The sequence below is a fragment of the Sinocyclocheilus grahami genome, unplaced genomic scaffold, assembly GCF_001515645.1.
Source record: "Sinocyclocheilus grahami isolate Dianchi unplaced genomic scaffold, SAMN03320097.WGS_v1.1 scaffold479.1, whole genome shotgun sequence".
Taxonomy (NCBI): domain Eukaryota; kingdom Metazoa; phylum Chordata; class Actinopteri; order Cypriniformes; family Cyprinidae; genus Sinocyclocheilus; species Sinocyclocheilus grahami.
Window position 1 is genome coordinate 525,465 of NW_015505658.1, and position 18,172 is coordinate 543,636.

The 18,172-nt window shown below is 38.0% G+C and overlaps 1 protein-coding gene across 4 annotated transcripts in view; it reads right to left on the minus strand.

The window, feature by feature from the left end:
* Positions 1-18,172, minus strand: part of LOC107553728 (disheveled-associated activator of morphogenesis 2-like) — an 81,237-nt gene that overhangs the window by 27,582 nt on the left and 35,483 nt on the right. For 3 of the 4 annotated variants that reach the window (XM_016236042.1, XM_016236040.1, XM_016236041.1), the window contains 2 exons: positions 10,342-10,416; positions 5,272-5,366 (listed from right to left, as the gene is read on the minus strand). In XM_016236042.1, coding sequence (XP_016091528.1) covers positions 5,272-5,366; positions 10,342-10,416 — 170 coding nt within the window. Of the gene's footprint in view, positions 1-5,271; positions 5,367-10,341; positions 10,417-13,047; positions 13,056-18,172 lie in introns of all 4 variants that reach the window. The other variant, XM_016236043.1, reaches the window with a different exon arrangement.

Consider the following 18,172-nt stretch of genomic DNA (forward strand, 5'->3'; position numbering starts at 1 on the left):
TTAAATTGGAAGCAAACCATTGTAAAGCATTGTAATGCAACTACGCAACCCCAGAACACGTTTTCCCCCCATGGGGACCTTTAAATCGGTTTATGACCAAGGTACCGTCCCTGCACTAATTTTAATCAGTTTTAAGGAATAATGTGATTGATAGTGTCAAATGTAGTACTTAAAGCTAACAATATCAAGATGACAGATGACTCAGAATCAATGGATAACAGAATGTAATCTGTAACCTTAAGCAATGCTGACTCAGTACTATGCAAAGCACTAATGCCAGATTGAAACATGTGTAGAATGTTGACAGCATCCTGGTATTAAGTGAACTGCACAAACGCTACTTTCTCTAAAACCACTGGAGTGACACACAATAGCTTCCAAGGCTATAAAAAAGGAAAGAAAAAACACAAGTTGTAGAAAGTTTCAGAGGGAACAACTGAATGGGACGCTACAAATCAGAAGGTGCACTCAATATGCATTAGCCGCTTTGACACATGGTCCATATGTGTCACCAGGGCCCAAGCCCCCTTGACTGCTGAACTTAAGTAAAAAAAAAAAAATAGATTGGAAAGATGTCATATGAAACACTAGATCTGATGGTTTAAAAGGTTAAAGCTATTTAGGTGCTTTAGGTTTATCTGGTCTTAAAAAGTGATTGTAAAGTCTTTAGTGAGCATATGTGATAGTCATAACATGAGCAGTAAAATAAGCAATAAAATGAAGCCAGCTGAGCCTTGAAAAAGTACCTTACTGACCTGTTCCCAGTCACACTCAGCCAGACTAAATGTGAACAAAAGCATGCACGTGTGCAGTATTGTGTATCAGTTACAGTTCACCAATCTGGAAAGAGCAGCCAGGAGTGTGTAAATTACCCTGGAAGCTGAGCATGTAGGGGGCACACGTGGGGTAGTACATTGTCCCTTTAAACCATTGCCAACACAAACCATGCCTCACAGGATGACTTCTGAGCTGCCTAAAGCTATCTCTTGCACTTTACTCTATTTTCCTAGGTGATGCTCAATGGACCTAGCTACTACACTTCTCACAGCACGGAGAGAAAAACACAAATCCGTCCAAACGCTTAAAGCATTCCGGGTGCAATTTCCATTAAAGCATTCGACAAATGTGAAAAAAAGAGTTGAGTTTCACATACTTGGACCTCTTTGAGGTCATATCATCAGTATTTTGAAACTTAATATTTGGTTATGATGAGAGAGAGGACATCAGATTATTTACACAAACTGCAGAAGAGGGGGAAGAAGGTGGCTGTTTCTTTATTGAACCCCCACTGACATTTCATCCTCAGAATAACAAGGCATTTTTGTCCAAACATAGCTAAAAACATTCCTTAAACTGAACATACTTTCCGGTGACCTAAACTGAACCACAGTGAGTTTAGTTAGATCACATTTTCCATGTCATAAATTACAAATTTTAATCACACTCTTAAAGGTGCAGAAAGTACTACCTCAGTAATTCAAAAGATCAATAGACATGTTGCCGCCATATCTCTCACTGACTTGACACAAGTACTCTTCCCGATCTGAGCCCCTCATTGTGGTGGTGAGAGGTTCAGGGTCTTCGGGAGGATGTTGTGAAACCTATCTTGCTTTGGAGTGACATTTTGTGTTGGCTGACCAGCGGTGTGAAGACAGAGGCCCTGTATCGTGGCTACACTGTTTATATTAAAACTACCAAATTAAGAAAAGCTTGCCATCTGCACACTCCTTCCAGAATGTGGACAAAAAAAAAAAAAAAAAACAAGGTTGAGCACATGAAACTTGAAGACAATATCCAAAAAAGGATATTTGGAGGATTTTCTTGCTGTGAGATTGCAGTGTAATACAAATACAAAACTGAATTATATTTCAAGAAGCCAAACCAGTTAATTAATGTATGCACCACTTAGTAATGTTTAAATGCATAAACAGTGTGAGGTTAAGTGTCTGAAAGAGTATCATGGGGAACAGGTATGAAGACATTTTCATTACTAACTATATACATAATTTACGTCCTACTAGTGCTGTCAAATGATTAATCACGATTAATCTCATCCAAAAAAAAAAATTTTTTAATATAATATATGTGTGTGTACTGTGTATATTTATTATGTATATATAAATGCACACACATGCATGTATATATTTAAGAAAAATATGTTAAGTTTATACATTTAAAATATTTATATATTATATAAATTAAATGAATATAAATATATACATGGAAATATTTTCAAAATATATACTGTATGTGTGTGTATTTATATATACATAATAAATATACACAGTTTAACACACATATATTATGTAAACAAAAACTTTTATTTTGTATGCGATTAATCGTTTGACAGCACTACTTCCTACATACTCAGCTCAACATGCTAAACTCACAAGTATGTAATTCCACATTAATTAATTAATGTGGCTCTCCAGGAATGGTATAGAGCAGGGGTGGCGAATAGAGCATTGGTTCTCAAACCTGTCCTGGAGTACCCCCAGCCCTGCACATTTTGTATGTCTCCCTCATCTATCACACCTGATTCAACTCATCAGCTCATTAGTGGAGACTGCAAGACCTGAAGTGGGTGTGTCAGATAAAGGGAGACATACAAAATGTGCAGTGTTGGGGGTACTTCATGGAGAGGTTTGAGAACCACTGGTATAGAGGAACACTCCTAGATCATTAAACAATGATAAAATTAGACACACAAGATTTGAATAGTATTACCACACATTAGCACAGACTTTGGCATGTCTTTTCCCCTCTGTTGACAAATTTCCCGTTTAAACAGGAAGTTGGGGCAGGATTTTTAATTTTTTTTTATGTTTAAAAAAATAGCCTTTACATCACAGCTTGAGAAGCATTAAATACGGGCTAACAAATGTTAATAAAACAGAGGATCTTACTATTTTCTTATTATCTTACATTAGCTACAGTAGTTAAAAATTCCTCTGTACTTGTTTTGATATTAATGAAAACATTCAAGAGATTGTGAAGCAAATATGGAGTGACATTGTTCCAGAAAATTATTTGACAGCAGTAAACATCTGTACAGTGCTAACTGTAACCTCTTTTTTTTTTTTTTTTTTAACAGCAGAGTGTGTCCTGTATGAAAGATTTGAATAGTATTACCACACATTAGCACAGACTTTGGCATGTCTTTTCCCCTCTGTTGACAAATTTCCCGTTTAAACAGGAAGTTGGGGCAGGATTTTTAATTTTTTTTTTATGTTTAAAAAAATAGCCTTTACATCACAGCTTGAGAAGCATTAAATACGGGCTAACAAATGTTAATAAAACAGAGGATCTTACTATTTTCTTATTATCTTACATTAGCTACAGTAGTTAAAAATTCCTCTGTACTTGTTTTGATATTAATGAAAACATTCAAGAGATTGTGAAGCAAATATGGAGTGACATTGTTCCAGAAAATTATTTGACAGCAGTAAACATCTGTACAGTGCTAACTGTAACCTCTTTTTTTTTTTTTTTTTTAACCTGTGAACCTGATCCGCAAAGAGAGCTTTTACCTGTTTTTACTACTGTAGGTTACGTCAGATTGTTGCAAATGATCTGGTCTTCAAAAGGCTGTAATAGCATCACAAATAATGTTTGCTTGAGTTTTCATGTGGGCAGTGTTTGCACCATTTTCCATATTGGACAAAGTTGGTTACTGCATGACAGATGTGGATGTTACATCATCTAATTATGGCACTTGTTAGATTTATAACAGTGTAAAATGACTCCTAAAGCCATAAATTAGCTGATGGTAATAAAGCTACAACTGCAAAAACAGTATAATTGAAATAAACACTTAAAATTGTATGAAAAAAGTTGTTCTTTAAAAAGCATTCAGGCTGACTTGTATTTAATACATTTCACTACTACGTAAACTGGATATTCAATATTTTAATTTACTTTTGCTCATTTAAAGTAATTCCTGCACTGGCACTGATGAGGTGAAAAAATACCTTCAAGCCTCAAAGCCACATGTACATCCATTAGCGGATTACATCCGAGACCCAGCTAGCTGCTCTTGAAGAACTTGTCATAAAAATTCATGGGTTACTTCTATTTATAGCCAATAATTTTTTGATTGCTTTTAAGTTGCAGGCTGCTTGAGTTGTATCTTAGGCTACGTTTACACTACAACGATGTAGTCGGAAAAGCTTTTCCCTTGCGTTTTTAAAAAGTTTCACGTATATACGACAACGTTTTCAAAACAATTCGCGTTTACACATATTCGTGAAAACTGCCAAAAACGCTGTATTATCTACATACTTAAAATGTACTACGCACGTGCATGACGTCACCATTTTCAAAGATTCCCGTATTGGGTGTTTACATGGAAACAATAATGGTGGCGTTTTCAAAAACTTGCACTTTGAAAACCGTTTGCAAAATTATGCGTTTTCAGTCCCCAAAATGCCGTTGTCGTGTAAACGAACAGGCAAAACACATAAAAGTTTCCAGTTTTTGGCTGAAAACTTTGTCGTGTAAACGGCCCCTTACATCACTCAAAGCAGATGTTGAATTTGCACTGCTGGGGCCACTCAGATGACACTGCAATTTATCTCTCTAAAGAACCAAGATCACAAAAATAAACCATCTAACATTAAGTGACAAAACTGACCACAAAAAACTGAAGTGCATGGTCCATATGGTCCCTCATCTATGGCAATGTGGAAGCAGTTATGTTAACAGTCAGTCCCGCTTAAGTTGCCTTATATGTCTAGACGACTGGGTACAGTGTGACTGACAGCTTAGACATTTTTCTTTGTGACTCAGAGAAAAAAGCTCTGGTTCTGTTTGCCAGCAGTGATGAAAGAGACTCAAGACTAATGGTCTAATGACAGCATGGGCTTGGCAATTAAATATATTTCAAAGATAAATTAATCTTTGAAGGGAAAACAGATACTGGTGTCTCATTCTGACTGTTTTTATGCACAAAAAGGTCCAGGACTGAATACAGGAAGCAGTCAGTCACTGTTTCAGCTAAATGAATGATACACATTACATAAATGTGTTCAGAAGTAGCGATCAACCAATATCAGACAGTCACAGACAAAGACGGATGCAGTAATGTTCGTCTCCACGCCAATCCTCACACATGGTAGAGACATCCTAATCTGTAGAAAAGTGCACTTCCCACATAATCCCAGCCGGAATTAGTTTGCTGAGAGCAGCTCTTTTAAATCAGGGTATTCACTTTTGACTCCTTGAACTGGAGATCAGAATTATGGATCAATATAAAGAATTAAGTTCTCTTACCTCATTGGTTGAGTCCGGAGGGCTGTCTTTAGATCCTCTACCACCCTGTTTCTCATCTCCATTTCCTCTTCATCAAAAGCAAATAGTGTCTGCATCTGAAATACAAGTGATTTTCGTCAAACTTTTACTCTGGTTTTAAACAAATAAAACGGATCATGGCAGGTCAGGCATGCTTCAGAAAAGCTATAAACCATGTCCAGTCTAATGGTCAATTTTGAGATTTTGGGCTATTTTGCTTCCATAATGTCTTTCAGGCTAGTGGGAAGTAAACACCCAAAATAAAAACGTAAGTACATTTTATTACACTTTATCTATTTGCATCTGTAGAGGTCAATTACAATACATACAGTGGGGCAAAAAAGTATTTAGTCAGCCACCAATTGTGCAAGTTCTCCTAGCCAGTTTTATTCCTATCTACAAGCACTGAGTCTTAAATATCTACTTCAGTAGCACTAACATACACCAAACCGTTCCGTTTTTTTCCTATTTATATTTTGAAATATTTTATAAAGAGGTTTATATCATTTGCCTGGTTTATATAACATTTTATTCCTAAAAATAAGATTTTTTTTTTCTGGCTGCTTTTTTATTATACCGTGCTGTAAATGCCCCTTTTTGGGTGGAAGCAGAAACACATTGTTTTCATGTGTCTTTAAATGTAAATACTATGGTGGCTGAGTATTGCAAAACAAATCACAATTCTGAAAACAAAATTAAATAACAATTCAGAAAACACAACAACAATTCAGAAAACATTATAACTGGATACATTTTCATTTTGAACTTGACAGATGATAATTCTTGTAGCCCAGTCCAACCTCAAATCAGTTAGTGACTAATGTCGGCGATTGCAATTAAGGATAAGGTGAGACATGGTTGAGACAAATGAGAAATAAATGCGTGTGTAAAGTATAGACTACAAACAGTACACTCTTAAAAAAAATGGTTCTAAACAGTACCAGAAAGGGTTCTTCGGCTTGTAACAATAGCATAATCCTTTTTAGTGCTAAATAGAACCTTTTTATAGGGTTCCATATAGAACCATGCTTTGAAAATGCTATATAGGACCTTAATGGTGTTATAAATAACCTTTTTAATGATAGTTTTTCATTAATATTAGCATGTTAATATAATTTAATATTAGTATTATTTGTATATAGTATTTATTCATTGTTTTTTACCCCTCTATCTGTCTGGTCTTATAATATCTTGAAGTGTGTATTAGGGTTTTACATAAAATCAACAACAATAACATCATCATCATCAAAAACAATGTGTCAAATTATTTTTTTAATGACGTGAAATTGTAGCAAAAATGACAGTGTTCTAACAACATTTATTAGCATAATACATTATTGAATGACAATGGAAACTGAATATAAATAAATGCTTAAAGAAGTCAAACAAAATAGAACATAAAATAGTGAAATGAAGACAAGCTCCAGTGAAATATCTTCACAATCCTCTATGATACCTCTAAGTTAATCATTATCTGTATTTTGGTGTGATTGAATGGCAGTTTCTTTCTGCAGATGATGAGGTTGTAGGATGTGACAGCATCTGAAATGCACAATTGAGTTTAGATATACAGTTTGTCTCCTTTCATTTGTTTATGTGAAAACAATTGTTTATGAAAGGCAAAAGTAGTATGTGAGCCCTTCACAATGTTAAAAGGAAAAAGTGATATAAAGTCATGGGATTGCTGGGTATGTTTATGCATAAACTCTAGTAAAAAAAAAAGGACCATAAATTCAATATCTTTGTTATTTACTTAGTGAAGAAGAGGAGAGTATCCTTACCTGAACAGAGCTGGTCACACTTGCATGTTCTCTTAAACTAAAAAGAGAAAAGACATGGAAAAACCAATTAGCATTTGAAAGTTATAATTCATAGACATTTTAAGAAAGAAATTATTTACCTGTTGAGAGTATGTTGACAGTCTGTGTAGTTGGGTGGCTGAGCTCCAGAAAATCAGTAATGAGGCATCTTTGAGTGTAGCCTTGGTTAGGGTTTTACATTAAAACAACAGTAACAACAACAATAACCACAACAGCAGCATGTTGTGTGAATTAAGTACGTTTCTATTGACATACAAAATTGTCAGTGCTCTTAACAACAGTCATTAGCTGAATACATTAATGAATGACAATTGACATTGAACATGAATAAATACATAAAGAAGTAAAACAAAATAAGAACAAAAAATAGATGTGATGAAGACCAACTTTCAGTGAAACAATCACAATCCAATCAATATGATGCCTTAAAGTCCATAATTTTGGAGTGATTAAGTGGCGATTTTGCTCTGCAGATGATGAGGTTGTAGGATGTGATACATCTGAAATACACAATTGAGTTTAGCGTTACAGTTTTTACAGTAATATGTAAAAACAATTATGTTTATGAAGGCCAAAAGCAAAAATGGACAGTATGTGAGCCCTTCACAATCTTAAAAGAAAAAAGTGATATAAAGTCATGGGATAGTTTTAATATTTTTTGTGACTGGGTATGTTTATACATAAACCCAAGTAATAATTAAAAAATCTAACGATATTAATTATAAATTCATTGTCTCTTTTACTTACTTTGTGGAGGAGAGAAGTTTCCACAGCTTAGCAGAGCTGCACACACTTATATGTGACCAAAAACAAACAAACAAAAAAAGATAAGAACATGTTTGTTTGAAAGCAGTTACATTTTTAAAGTTAAATTTGTATTTAAATTTAAGAATGAAATCATTTACCTGTTGAGAGTGGGTTAGTCTGTGTAGTTGGATCACTGAACTCCAGAAAATCAGTAATGAGTTGCTTTGTCAGTTACAGATTTGAAAAACAAAAGGGCGGGAACAAAGAACCCTAAACTCTAACACAAAGAACCATTTCAGCATAAAAACATTCTTCAGAATGCTATGGTTGTAAATAAAACCATTACTGCATGTAAAGAAGCTTTAAAGAACCATTTTTGTTTAGAGTGTAGCTATCTTTAATAATTCTTTAATAAGTCATATTTCGCCTTCTCGTGCTATAAGATAGTTACTTTTATTTATTTAAATTTTTTTTATAATAGTTGATGCATAGCCTATAGTTAATAGCGCAGAACACAGCACGGGCACAACGCCGTGAGAGAAGAGTATAAAATCTCTTGCAGCTGCAATGCAAATGTTATTTGCTTAGTGTAAACCATCATAAAGATATTACACTCTAAAAAATGCTGGGTCAAATACAACCCAGCACTGGGTAAAATAGGGACAAACCCAGCAATTGGGTTGTTTTGACCCAGCGGTTGGGTTAAATGTTTAACCCAACCTTCTGGGTAGTAACCCAACCGCTAGGTCAAAACAACCCAATTGCTGGGTTTGTCCCTATTTTACCCAGCGCTGGGTTGTATTTAAACAAGCATTTTTTTTAGAGTGTAGTGTGGCATAACTGCACTAGTTAACAGACGAGCATGGCGAGCTGCATCGAATAGCTTCCACAGTTTAATTGAAAATTTGTAGCCTACACACACACACACACACACCCATACGTGTGTGTGTATAAACAGAACAATGGTGTAGGCTTTTCTCAAGACTTTTTTTGCAGATTGAGCTTTACGTACATTACTGATATTTCAATAAACTTCTAACAATGAAAAAAATTCATTACGAAATGAATTCAAAATTATGACTCAGAAAAGCCTTTTTGAAAAATGGCATCACTTTATTGGACACTGTAGCCACAACCTGATGCCATATGTGACTGGTGATCCACCAAATAGAATGGTAGCTAATAATCTGTCTTCAGAGAAGTTTCAATGTCATTTTCATTTCATCTTAAATATAATGCCTGATAAGGTAGCATTTATGAAAGCCGCGCTGCTTTGTGTACAGCTGTTAAGAGACAAACTTCTATATTTTATCTTCTATATTTCTGGTGATCCAAAATAGTTTTTGAACTATGTAGGCTATGAACTATGTATCTTAATTCCAGTTCAATATTTCAATTAAATTATTAAGATGTAGTTAGACAGGCAGGGTCAAAACACCAGCAAACAGTAGCACACAAGGTAATCCAAAAGGGTAATCCAGTAACAGGCGAAGGGCAGGGCAGGCAGCAAACAATAACAAAACAGAAAACAGTCCAAGATCAAAGAAAACAAAGGCAAGGCAAGGCAAGGCAAGGCAAGGAAACACAGAAGACCAGGAAACGTTACAGGCTACCACAATGTGAAAGTGTTTGTGTGCCATTCTTATAGTGTGAGACTGATGAGGTTATGAGAGACAGGTGACTGCAACTGATGATGAGTGCAGATGAATCCAGGCAAAGCACGTCATATTTTATTCCACAGTAAGAGTAATACTTATTTATACTGAGCTACTTTAAGAACATCTCCAAATTATTTACCACTAGTTTGCTGTACTTCCTGTATACCTTGTTTGACAGATATCTTGTACAGTCAGCAGTAAGTAATCCAGTCTCAAACTATACCTACCTCTTCCGTTTTTTCTGATTTGTCGTTGTGTTTTCTGACTTATTTTGTTTTCTAATTTGTTGTTGTGCTTTCTGACTAGTTATAATGTTTTCACAATTGCTGTTGTGTTTTCTGAATTGTTATTTTGTTTTTTAGATTTGCATTTGCATTTGTAATTTGTTATTTTGTTTTCAGAATTGTGATTTGTTTTGCACTCCTCGGCCACTGTAAAATACTGCTCTCTGTCCCCTTTTCCAGAAGAGGGCTGTGCTTGGCAGCTCACGCAACAAAAAAAGCATCTGATAAATTTTGATTATCATCTCTATAACGTTCACACTCCCATGACTTTGCAGTTCTTCCTTATCATGAAAAGTTTATTCTTTGCGTTTAAAAAACCTTGTCAGTTTAAACTTCTGAAATATGGTTTTCTGAAAGTGCATGCACAGGGAAACAGCTCTTTTGTGTCAACTGTCATAAACACAAAATTCACATAAACAGCCGGTTATGTCTGTGAATGTAAACAGCTGCATGTGTATCAATATACAGTATTAGATGTGTGAAACTGTGTCTCTTGAACATGTTGCATATTAGAAACATAAAGGTAATAAAGCAAGTACTTACAGCTGCCATGGAGTTGATGCGGTCAATATAGTAATCAGGCCAGCTGGTAGCAAGCTTGTTGGGGTCCTCTTGTTCCTAAGAAATTAACACAGGATAAAGTCATTTAGATTATTTTTTAAGAAACACATGATTTTCGTAAATAACTGTGTGTATCACTTTTAAATAACTGAAGGGTAATAAGCTAATACTAAGGGTTGAAAGGGTGTAGGTTTACCACCATTGTTCCTGTAGGCATGACTTGTGTCCCTATAATAAGGGTACTATAAGTAAATGTGTCTGATAAATGATTGTTCAGTAGACCACAGCAACAGATTTGTTTATTTGTTGTCCAATCAGTCCACCAGACCTTGTAGTTGTAAACCGCCACAACAGAATCTGTGAGCTGATACAATATTTGGATATTTAAAACAATATCTGATTGTTTGGTGGTTCAAAATTAATAAACAAAATTCAAATAATAATGTTGTTATCTATAATGCTTTTCATGTTTATTTAGATTTAGATTTGAACAAAAGACCTGTTTCAATACAAAAAATAAAATGCTATTAATAAAATGTGGATTTATTAATCTACCACAATTTACTACAAATTAAGAATTATGACACTCTCTATATATTTAACTGATTCAGTATTTTAATGATTGTTTGATTTTTCATGCTTCATATCACTGTCATGTGTATGTTCTGTTTTGCCCTTATTTGCTTCTTCCTGTGTCCTGTCCTCATTGGTTATCATTTGTGTCCAGCTGTGTTTCATTAATTAGTTCATTTGCTCCCAGGTGTGTCCCATTAGTTTCTGAGCTTTTAAACCCTGTGTTTCCCAGTGTGTTCCGTCGGCTGTTAAATGTCATCCTGATGTTTGGTATCGCCTTGTTTCGTGAATTAAAGTCAAGTTCTGAATAGTCTCCAGTGTCTCCTCATTCCTTCCTTCCCCGAGTGACTGTAACTATCACAGGTTCAGCTGTCATTTCCACTCAAGCTATTTTTCTTCACTACATATGTTTGTAACTGCATTTCATGCCATTTCAGACTGACAACAACTTATGCTTTTCGATCAGTCAGCAAATGTTTGAAAGGACAAAACATTTTAAGCACTGGTTTATGATGGGTAATAGTGATAATTAAACTGACATTGTCTAGAAAATGTCTACAAAAATAATGGAAAACTCCAAATATGTTTTCTAGTAACAAATACTGTAGTTACACTCTCTCGTTCCTTCCTTCCCCGAGTGACTGTAACTATCACAGGTTCAGCTGTCATTTCCACTCAAGCTGTTTTCTTCACTACATATGTTTGTAACTGCATTTCATGCCATTTCAGACTGACAACAACTTATGCTTTTCGATCAGTCAGCAAATGTTTGAAAGGACAAAACATTTTAAGCACTGGTTTATGATGGGTAATAGTGATAATTAAACTGACATTGTCTAGAAAATGTCTACAAAAATAATGGAAAACTCCAAATATGTTTTCTAGTAACAAATACTGTAGTTACACTCTAAAAAAATGCTGGGTTAAATGAAACCCAACGCTGGATGAAATATGGACAACCCCAGCTATTGGGTTGTTTTGACCCAGTGGTTGACTACCCGGAAGGTTGGGTTAAACATTCCAACCAACCACTGGGTCAAAACAACCCAATAGCTGGGCTTGTCCATATTTCACCCAGCGTTGGGTTTCATTTAACCCAGCATTTTTTACAGTGTAGTTGTATGTTTTTTTATGTGGAATATTAGTCTTTATACAAGATCAACATGACCAATGGATTAGGCAATCTGTAATAACATTCCGTAGACGTCTGAATAATTAATACATCTAATATTAATTAAGGTATTAGCTTGATTTATTTCAAAAGAATGTGTCTAGGATTCTAGGTTCTTGATTTATTTGTTCACAGCATTGTATCAATTAATTAATGACACGAAAAATAATCAACTTTGCATTGCATTCCTCCCTCAGGGGATGGCACAGTGATCTGATGGCTTGGCACACATCTAAACTTAACCAGGCCAACTGAAATTGTTTATTTCCAAACAACTTAAGTGACTAGATCCCTGTTTACAGAGCAGACTGGCAAACTGTAAAAAATGTAGTCATGGCTCTTTGGAGCCTGAAGTCTGGATTAGTCTTTGTTTTTAACAATATTCTGACTTCCTTGTGTATTGCATTCTGATTGTGTTTTCAGTTTAAATATTTTAGTTTTAATCACCACAGATCATATCATTCAGTTCAGTTCCATGTGTCACTAACATAGGGGTAAATCTGAGCCCATCTTATCTTGATAAATGTTTATCAGGTAGTTTAATTGCTATGGTAAACATGAACTGATTTTTCCTGCTGCCTTCCTACAGTAATTGTGGGTTGTGTTCTGTGATGGTTGGCTGCAAAAGTAAAGTAATGAAACAGCATTCTTTTTTAATTAAATTTTCCTAACACTAAGCTGTTTGATTGAATCTTGCAAGGGTTTTAACTTTTACATTTCACACGAAACATGCTTTCCTGTGCAACAGAGAGACATGAAATGTCTAAGATGGCACTTAATATTGAACCTTCAGCACAGAGCTTTGTGTACTACACACCACAACACACTGTCAAGCCAGACAAAACAACAACCTAGGGTGTATAACTTGCAATCAGATGCGCAACTTTCCTCTCAGTGGTAAGTGTTGAACACCACAGTAAAACAATGCTGGAACTCAGCACAACAGCTTTGCCTGGACCTCAATCTTCTGATGTGTTTTTCTGAGCTAAACGTATTGTCTCAACCAGAATACTCAGTTTAAAGGTTTCACATTCTTATCTGCAATGCAGTCGCAAATCATGTCACGTTGCTCAAAACATTTACCCTGATCAGCTCAAGAAGGTTATTACAATGCTCTAATTTCCACATCCAGAACAAATAAAAAGAGAGAGAGAACAGGCATGCTCGGCTTAAGGTCAGCACAGTAGTGAACTGCTCCACCTGTGTGTCAATATTTGTACTATCAAAGGCGCAACAGTGGAGGTAACAATAATAAACATGATTTTGGCCAGCAGATTCCCAGTATGGGTCAAACACAGTTTAGAGAAGAAAAGAAACACAAAAGTCTAGAATCCTTTTCATTTAGCTTTGTTCAGGAATGTTTTTTTTCAGCACACAACCAGCACGATTGGAAGTTGTTTCCATGATTTTCCTAAAGTGTTCCACGGTGATAATATCCCTAAGATTGGTCAACTTAGGTTTAGTATTTTATTAACTATTTTCTCTCTTGTTTTGTGTGTGGGGGGATGATTATGAAATCAATTGGCTCTCAGTATTATTCAGAAGACATGGTCTTTACTCATTGCCGTGTTTGTCTGCACATTTATTATATGGAAGTTTAAACTTGGAGAGGTAGACTGGCGCTCCTTTGAGACTTGGTCTGACATATCCATCCTTAATGTGAGTGTGTAAACAGTATAAATCACCAATATTTGTAAATCACCATCATGTAAAACAAATAAAAGTGTAAATTGTAAAATTCAAAAAGCATATATCTCTCTCATTACAAATGCAAGTGAAACGGTCACAGAATGCAAGGAGAAAACAACGCAAGATCCAAGTGTAGTTTATTAAAGTATTTATATAAAAAAAAATATATAAAACCCCACACGTAGCAAAAGGTAATCAAACACAGGGAACAGATAACAAGGTCTACACTTAAACAGATAACAAATACAAAACTGCTGCAACGACAGACAGGAGCATGGTGTGTGTATATACACATAGGATGAGTAAATGACTAACCGGTGAGCATGATCAGAAATGATTAACAGGTGATCATGATCAGAACTGAATTGACAGGCAAGGGACTATGGGAAATGGAGTTCAAAACATAAGACAGAAACGGGAGAGCGCCCTCAAGTGGCCAGTCCAGGGCACCACAACCAGACACTGTGACATTCCCCCCCGCTACGGAGCGGATACCAGACGCTCCACCAGAAAACATAAAAGTTCAGGAGGGAGGTGGAACTGAGGCTGACCAGGGGGAGGGATGGTTGGCCAGGACCATGCAAGGGAAGTGGGTCAGGGGACAGAGGTAAACCAGGGTATGAGAGCGGAACCAGCAGGGTGGAAAGCCAAGGCAGGGCCGGCAGGACGAACCAGCAGGGCCCCAACCATACAGGAACCCCAGCAGATAGCCAGGACGGAGCCGGAGGAGTGAACCAGTGAGGCTCCTGCCAAACCAGAACCCAGGCGGGCAACCAGAGCAGAGCCGGAATCCTGTCAGGCTACGCTGGTGGGACAGAAAACCCTCTCAGCAACTCAGGGAAAACAAGAGAAGAGAGTTTAGTACCAGCCTCAACGGCTGCAACAGGACAAGCCGATTGCTCCGCAACGGTCCCGGTTAGTTCCCGGACTGGAGTGACTTCCTTGAGCTCTGTGGGCTCCTGGACTGGAGCGGGCTCTGAAGGGGGCCCTGTGAGCTCCCGGACTGGAGCGGGCTCTGGAATGAGCTCTGTGAGCTCCTGGACTGGAGCGGGCTTTACGGTCCTCCTTCTCGCCCTCCGCTGCTTAGTGGGAGTCTGAAGGATAGAGGTGGTTGGAAAATCCCTGCAGAAGGGTTCTGATTGGCCTGGTATTGCCCACTGACTTCGACCCTGGAGATATTTGACGAAGCCCCAGAAGTCTAAGATCTCGAGTTCTTCCACCTCCCACTGGGGCAAAGGATTATCCAGACAGATGTTAAGGAGGTCCTTAAGTGCAGCCTCATTATAATTCAGCCCCACCGCCAACATCCAAAAGTCTGGGCAAAACCACCAACCTCCATTCCTTGCTGCCTCCGAGCCATCAGAGTCCGGGTTCGAGCCATTCGCTCTTTCCCTGTGGCAGGAGGGACAATCCGAATGTCCATAGTTCAACAAAAAGAAAAACAAACTGCTGGATCTTGTAGTGGCTGCAGTATTCTGTCAAGGTATAATCCAAGTGCAGTTTATTAAAGTATAAATAAACAGAACAGAACAAAAACGTGGCAAAAGGTAATCCAAAACACGGGGGACAGATAACACGGTCTAAACTTAAATAACATCAAACATCAGATAACAAATACAATACTGCAGCAATAACAGACAGAGTGAGCGTGGTATATATAGATGGGATGATGAGTAACCGGTGATCATGATCAGAAATGATTAACAGGTGATCATGATCAGAACAGAATTGACAGGCAAGGGACTATGGGAAATGGAGTTCAAAACATATAACACAGAAACGGGAGAGCGCCCTCAAGTGGCCAGTCCAGGGCACCACAACCAGACACTGTGACAGAAACAGCATGTTTTGTGGACTGAATTACAGACAAAATTATATGTATGTATTTGTGTAAGATTTTGTGCACATACAAAACTGTATAATATTTTGGTGTATTTTACTGCATGCAGTTACGCATTGCATCATTCATTTGTGGGAAATTCTAATACTGCAAAATTGACTTGAACAGACAGAGATGCTGAAACTCACTGACACGGGTATTCAAAATTATAAACATTATTTAACTTTTAATATTCATATTGTCCAGCTAATGAAATTACATAATATCAATGAGTAATGACAAATTAACAAAAAGAAATATCAACACATGTGGGTGTGAGCAATAGCGGAAATGTTGACTGGCTCTATGGCTATATCTGGATATGATTATTTCTTATGAGTGGCCCTTCCATGACTCTACACTACACATTAATAAAAGGTACATTGGGTTCTCTTTTTGAGAAGTGTGTTGTGGATTATGTAGAGCAAATTTTGCTTTCATGTCTTCTCACATATTGAACTAAGCTGGGGTTTGGCTGCCTTTGGAAGCCCATTCTCTGAGTAAAATTCAATCTCACTATGGCCAGGGTGACCTCTGAGTTTGTGCATTTGCTGAAATGTTTCTCCATGTCTCTGATTTCTGTGGTTTTGTTTGAAAACTGTTTCATCCCTCAGATTGCACTCAAGTTTTTATGGAGATTTAGAGCATTTTTGGCTGAACCTGAAGACTTCCTTGAAGGTCCAGCTGTCAAAATGCGAATGTGATGACAGTAATCCAAACAGGAAAGAGATATATGTTTGTGAAGAGTGCATCTGCAACCTTACACACAAACAACTGGCCAAACTGAGACATCAAGAAATACAATTACCAGTTCTAAAAAAAATCTGATTTGGGGTATCCAGTATACTGCCAATTATTTGAATATAATCCTGATTCAATGTTTGGTTTAAATCGCCAGCAAATAAGTAAGAAGTGCTTCATGATGAATCAAACAAATATAGGAGATAGTCAGGAGCTACATGTGTGGTCACTCAAAGGGAAATAAATTACAGGATAGTGATTTTTTTAATAGACTGCATAATCAAAATATATCCTTTAGGTAGAACAGATTATGTGAGTTTGAGCACAAAACAACCACAACCACAGGGGTCTGTTTAACTTTTAAACTTGTTAAGTTGTCTTGTGTTCCTGTGTCTTGTGTTTCCCTCCCTCATATGCCCATTTTTGGTCGTCCTGTCCCTGTCCTCATTATGTTTATTTGGTTCCAGCTGTGTTTTTCCTCATGTCATCATGTTCATTGTTTCCAGGTGTTCCCTCATTAGTTTCCATGTCTACTTAAGCCCTGTGTTTCCCTGTGTCTAGCGTCGGCAGTTAAATGTCATCTCCCCGTTCACGCCATGTGTTTCTTCGTTTGATTCCTGTGGATTATTAAAGACTGTTATAATGCAATACTTGCGTCTCTTCATTCCTTGCTCCTATGTGAGATCGTGACAGAACAGCCGACCGTAACAGTAAGCGGCGCCCCTTCTCCCATGTTTTGTTTTTTGTTTTAATAGTCCTTTGTTTTTTCCCGTTCGTTTCTCCCTGCCCATATGGAGTGTAGCGTCTTGACCAATCTGACACACTAATTTTAATTTGATTTAACAAATCAATTATTCATTAGGTTAACAAATCGTCACAGTCCCCTCACTCAATTAACTGGATGCCAGGATGTCTGCTGAACACCAGGCGCTCTGGTCACCATGACAACTAATCATGATATCATTTGTTTTAATAGTCCTTTGTTTTTTCCTGTTCGTTTCTCCCTGCCCATATGGAGAAACTAGCGATGCTCAGGCGAGCCATGACCGATCATCTACACGAGGGTGTTCGTGCCACTCACCCTCGTCAGCTCCCTCGATGGGGAGACCCTCTTGATGCTGTTCCAGCTCGGGATAACTTACCATCAGCCCACGGAGCTCCCAGACACCACCAACCTCGACTGGAAGGAGGTGGTCATGCGGTGTCTGGAGAGCCTCCGATCCCGATCCAGAACCCCTCCGCCGGCCGTTCTGAAGTCAAGCCCGCCGGCCACGGCTCTCTCCAGCCCACCGGCCGCTCCTCTGTCAAGCCCGCCGGCTGTTCTTCTGTCAAGCCCGCTGGTCGCGGCTCACTCAAGCCTGCTGACCATGCCTTTCACCCCGAACCAAAAGGGGAATCGAAGGAGGAGAAGGCGGTCGGCTCCAGCCCCAGAGCTCGCTTCAGTGTCGGCTCCAGCCCCAGTGCTCGCTCCAGTGTCGGCTCCAGCCCCCAAATCCAGCCCAAAGAGGGCTCCAGCCCCCGAGTTTAGCCCAGTGAGGGCTCCAGTCCCCGAGTTTAGCCCAGTGAGGACTCTTGTCCCCGAGTCTAGCCCAGAGAAGGCTCCAGTCCCCGAGTTTAGCACAGAAAGGGTTCCAGTTCCCATGTTGAGCCCAAGGAGGGCTCCAGTCCCCAAGTCAAGCCCAGAGAGGGCCACTGTTTCCACCTGATTCTATTCGAGGGCCACAGTTTCGTGGGGGGGGGCGGGGGGGTTGGGTGTGTCC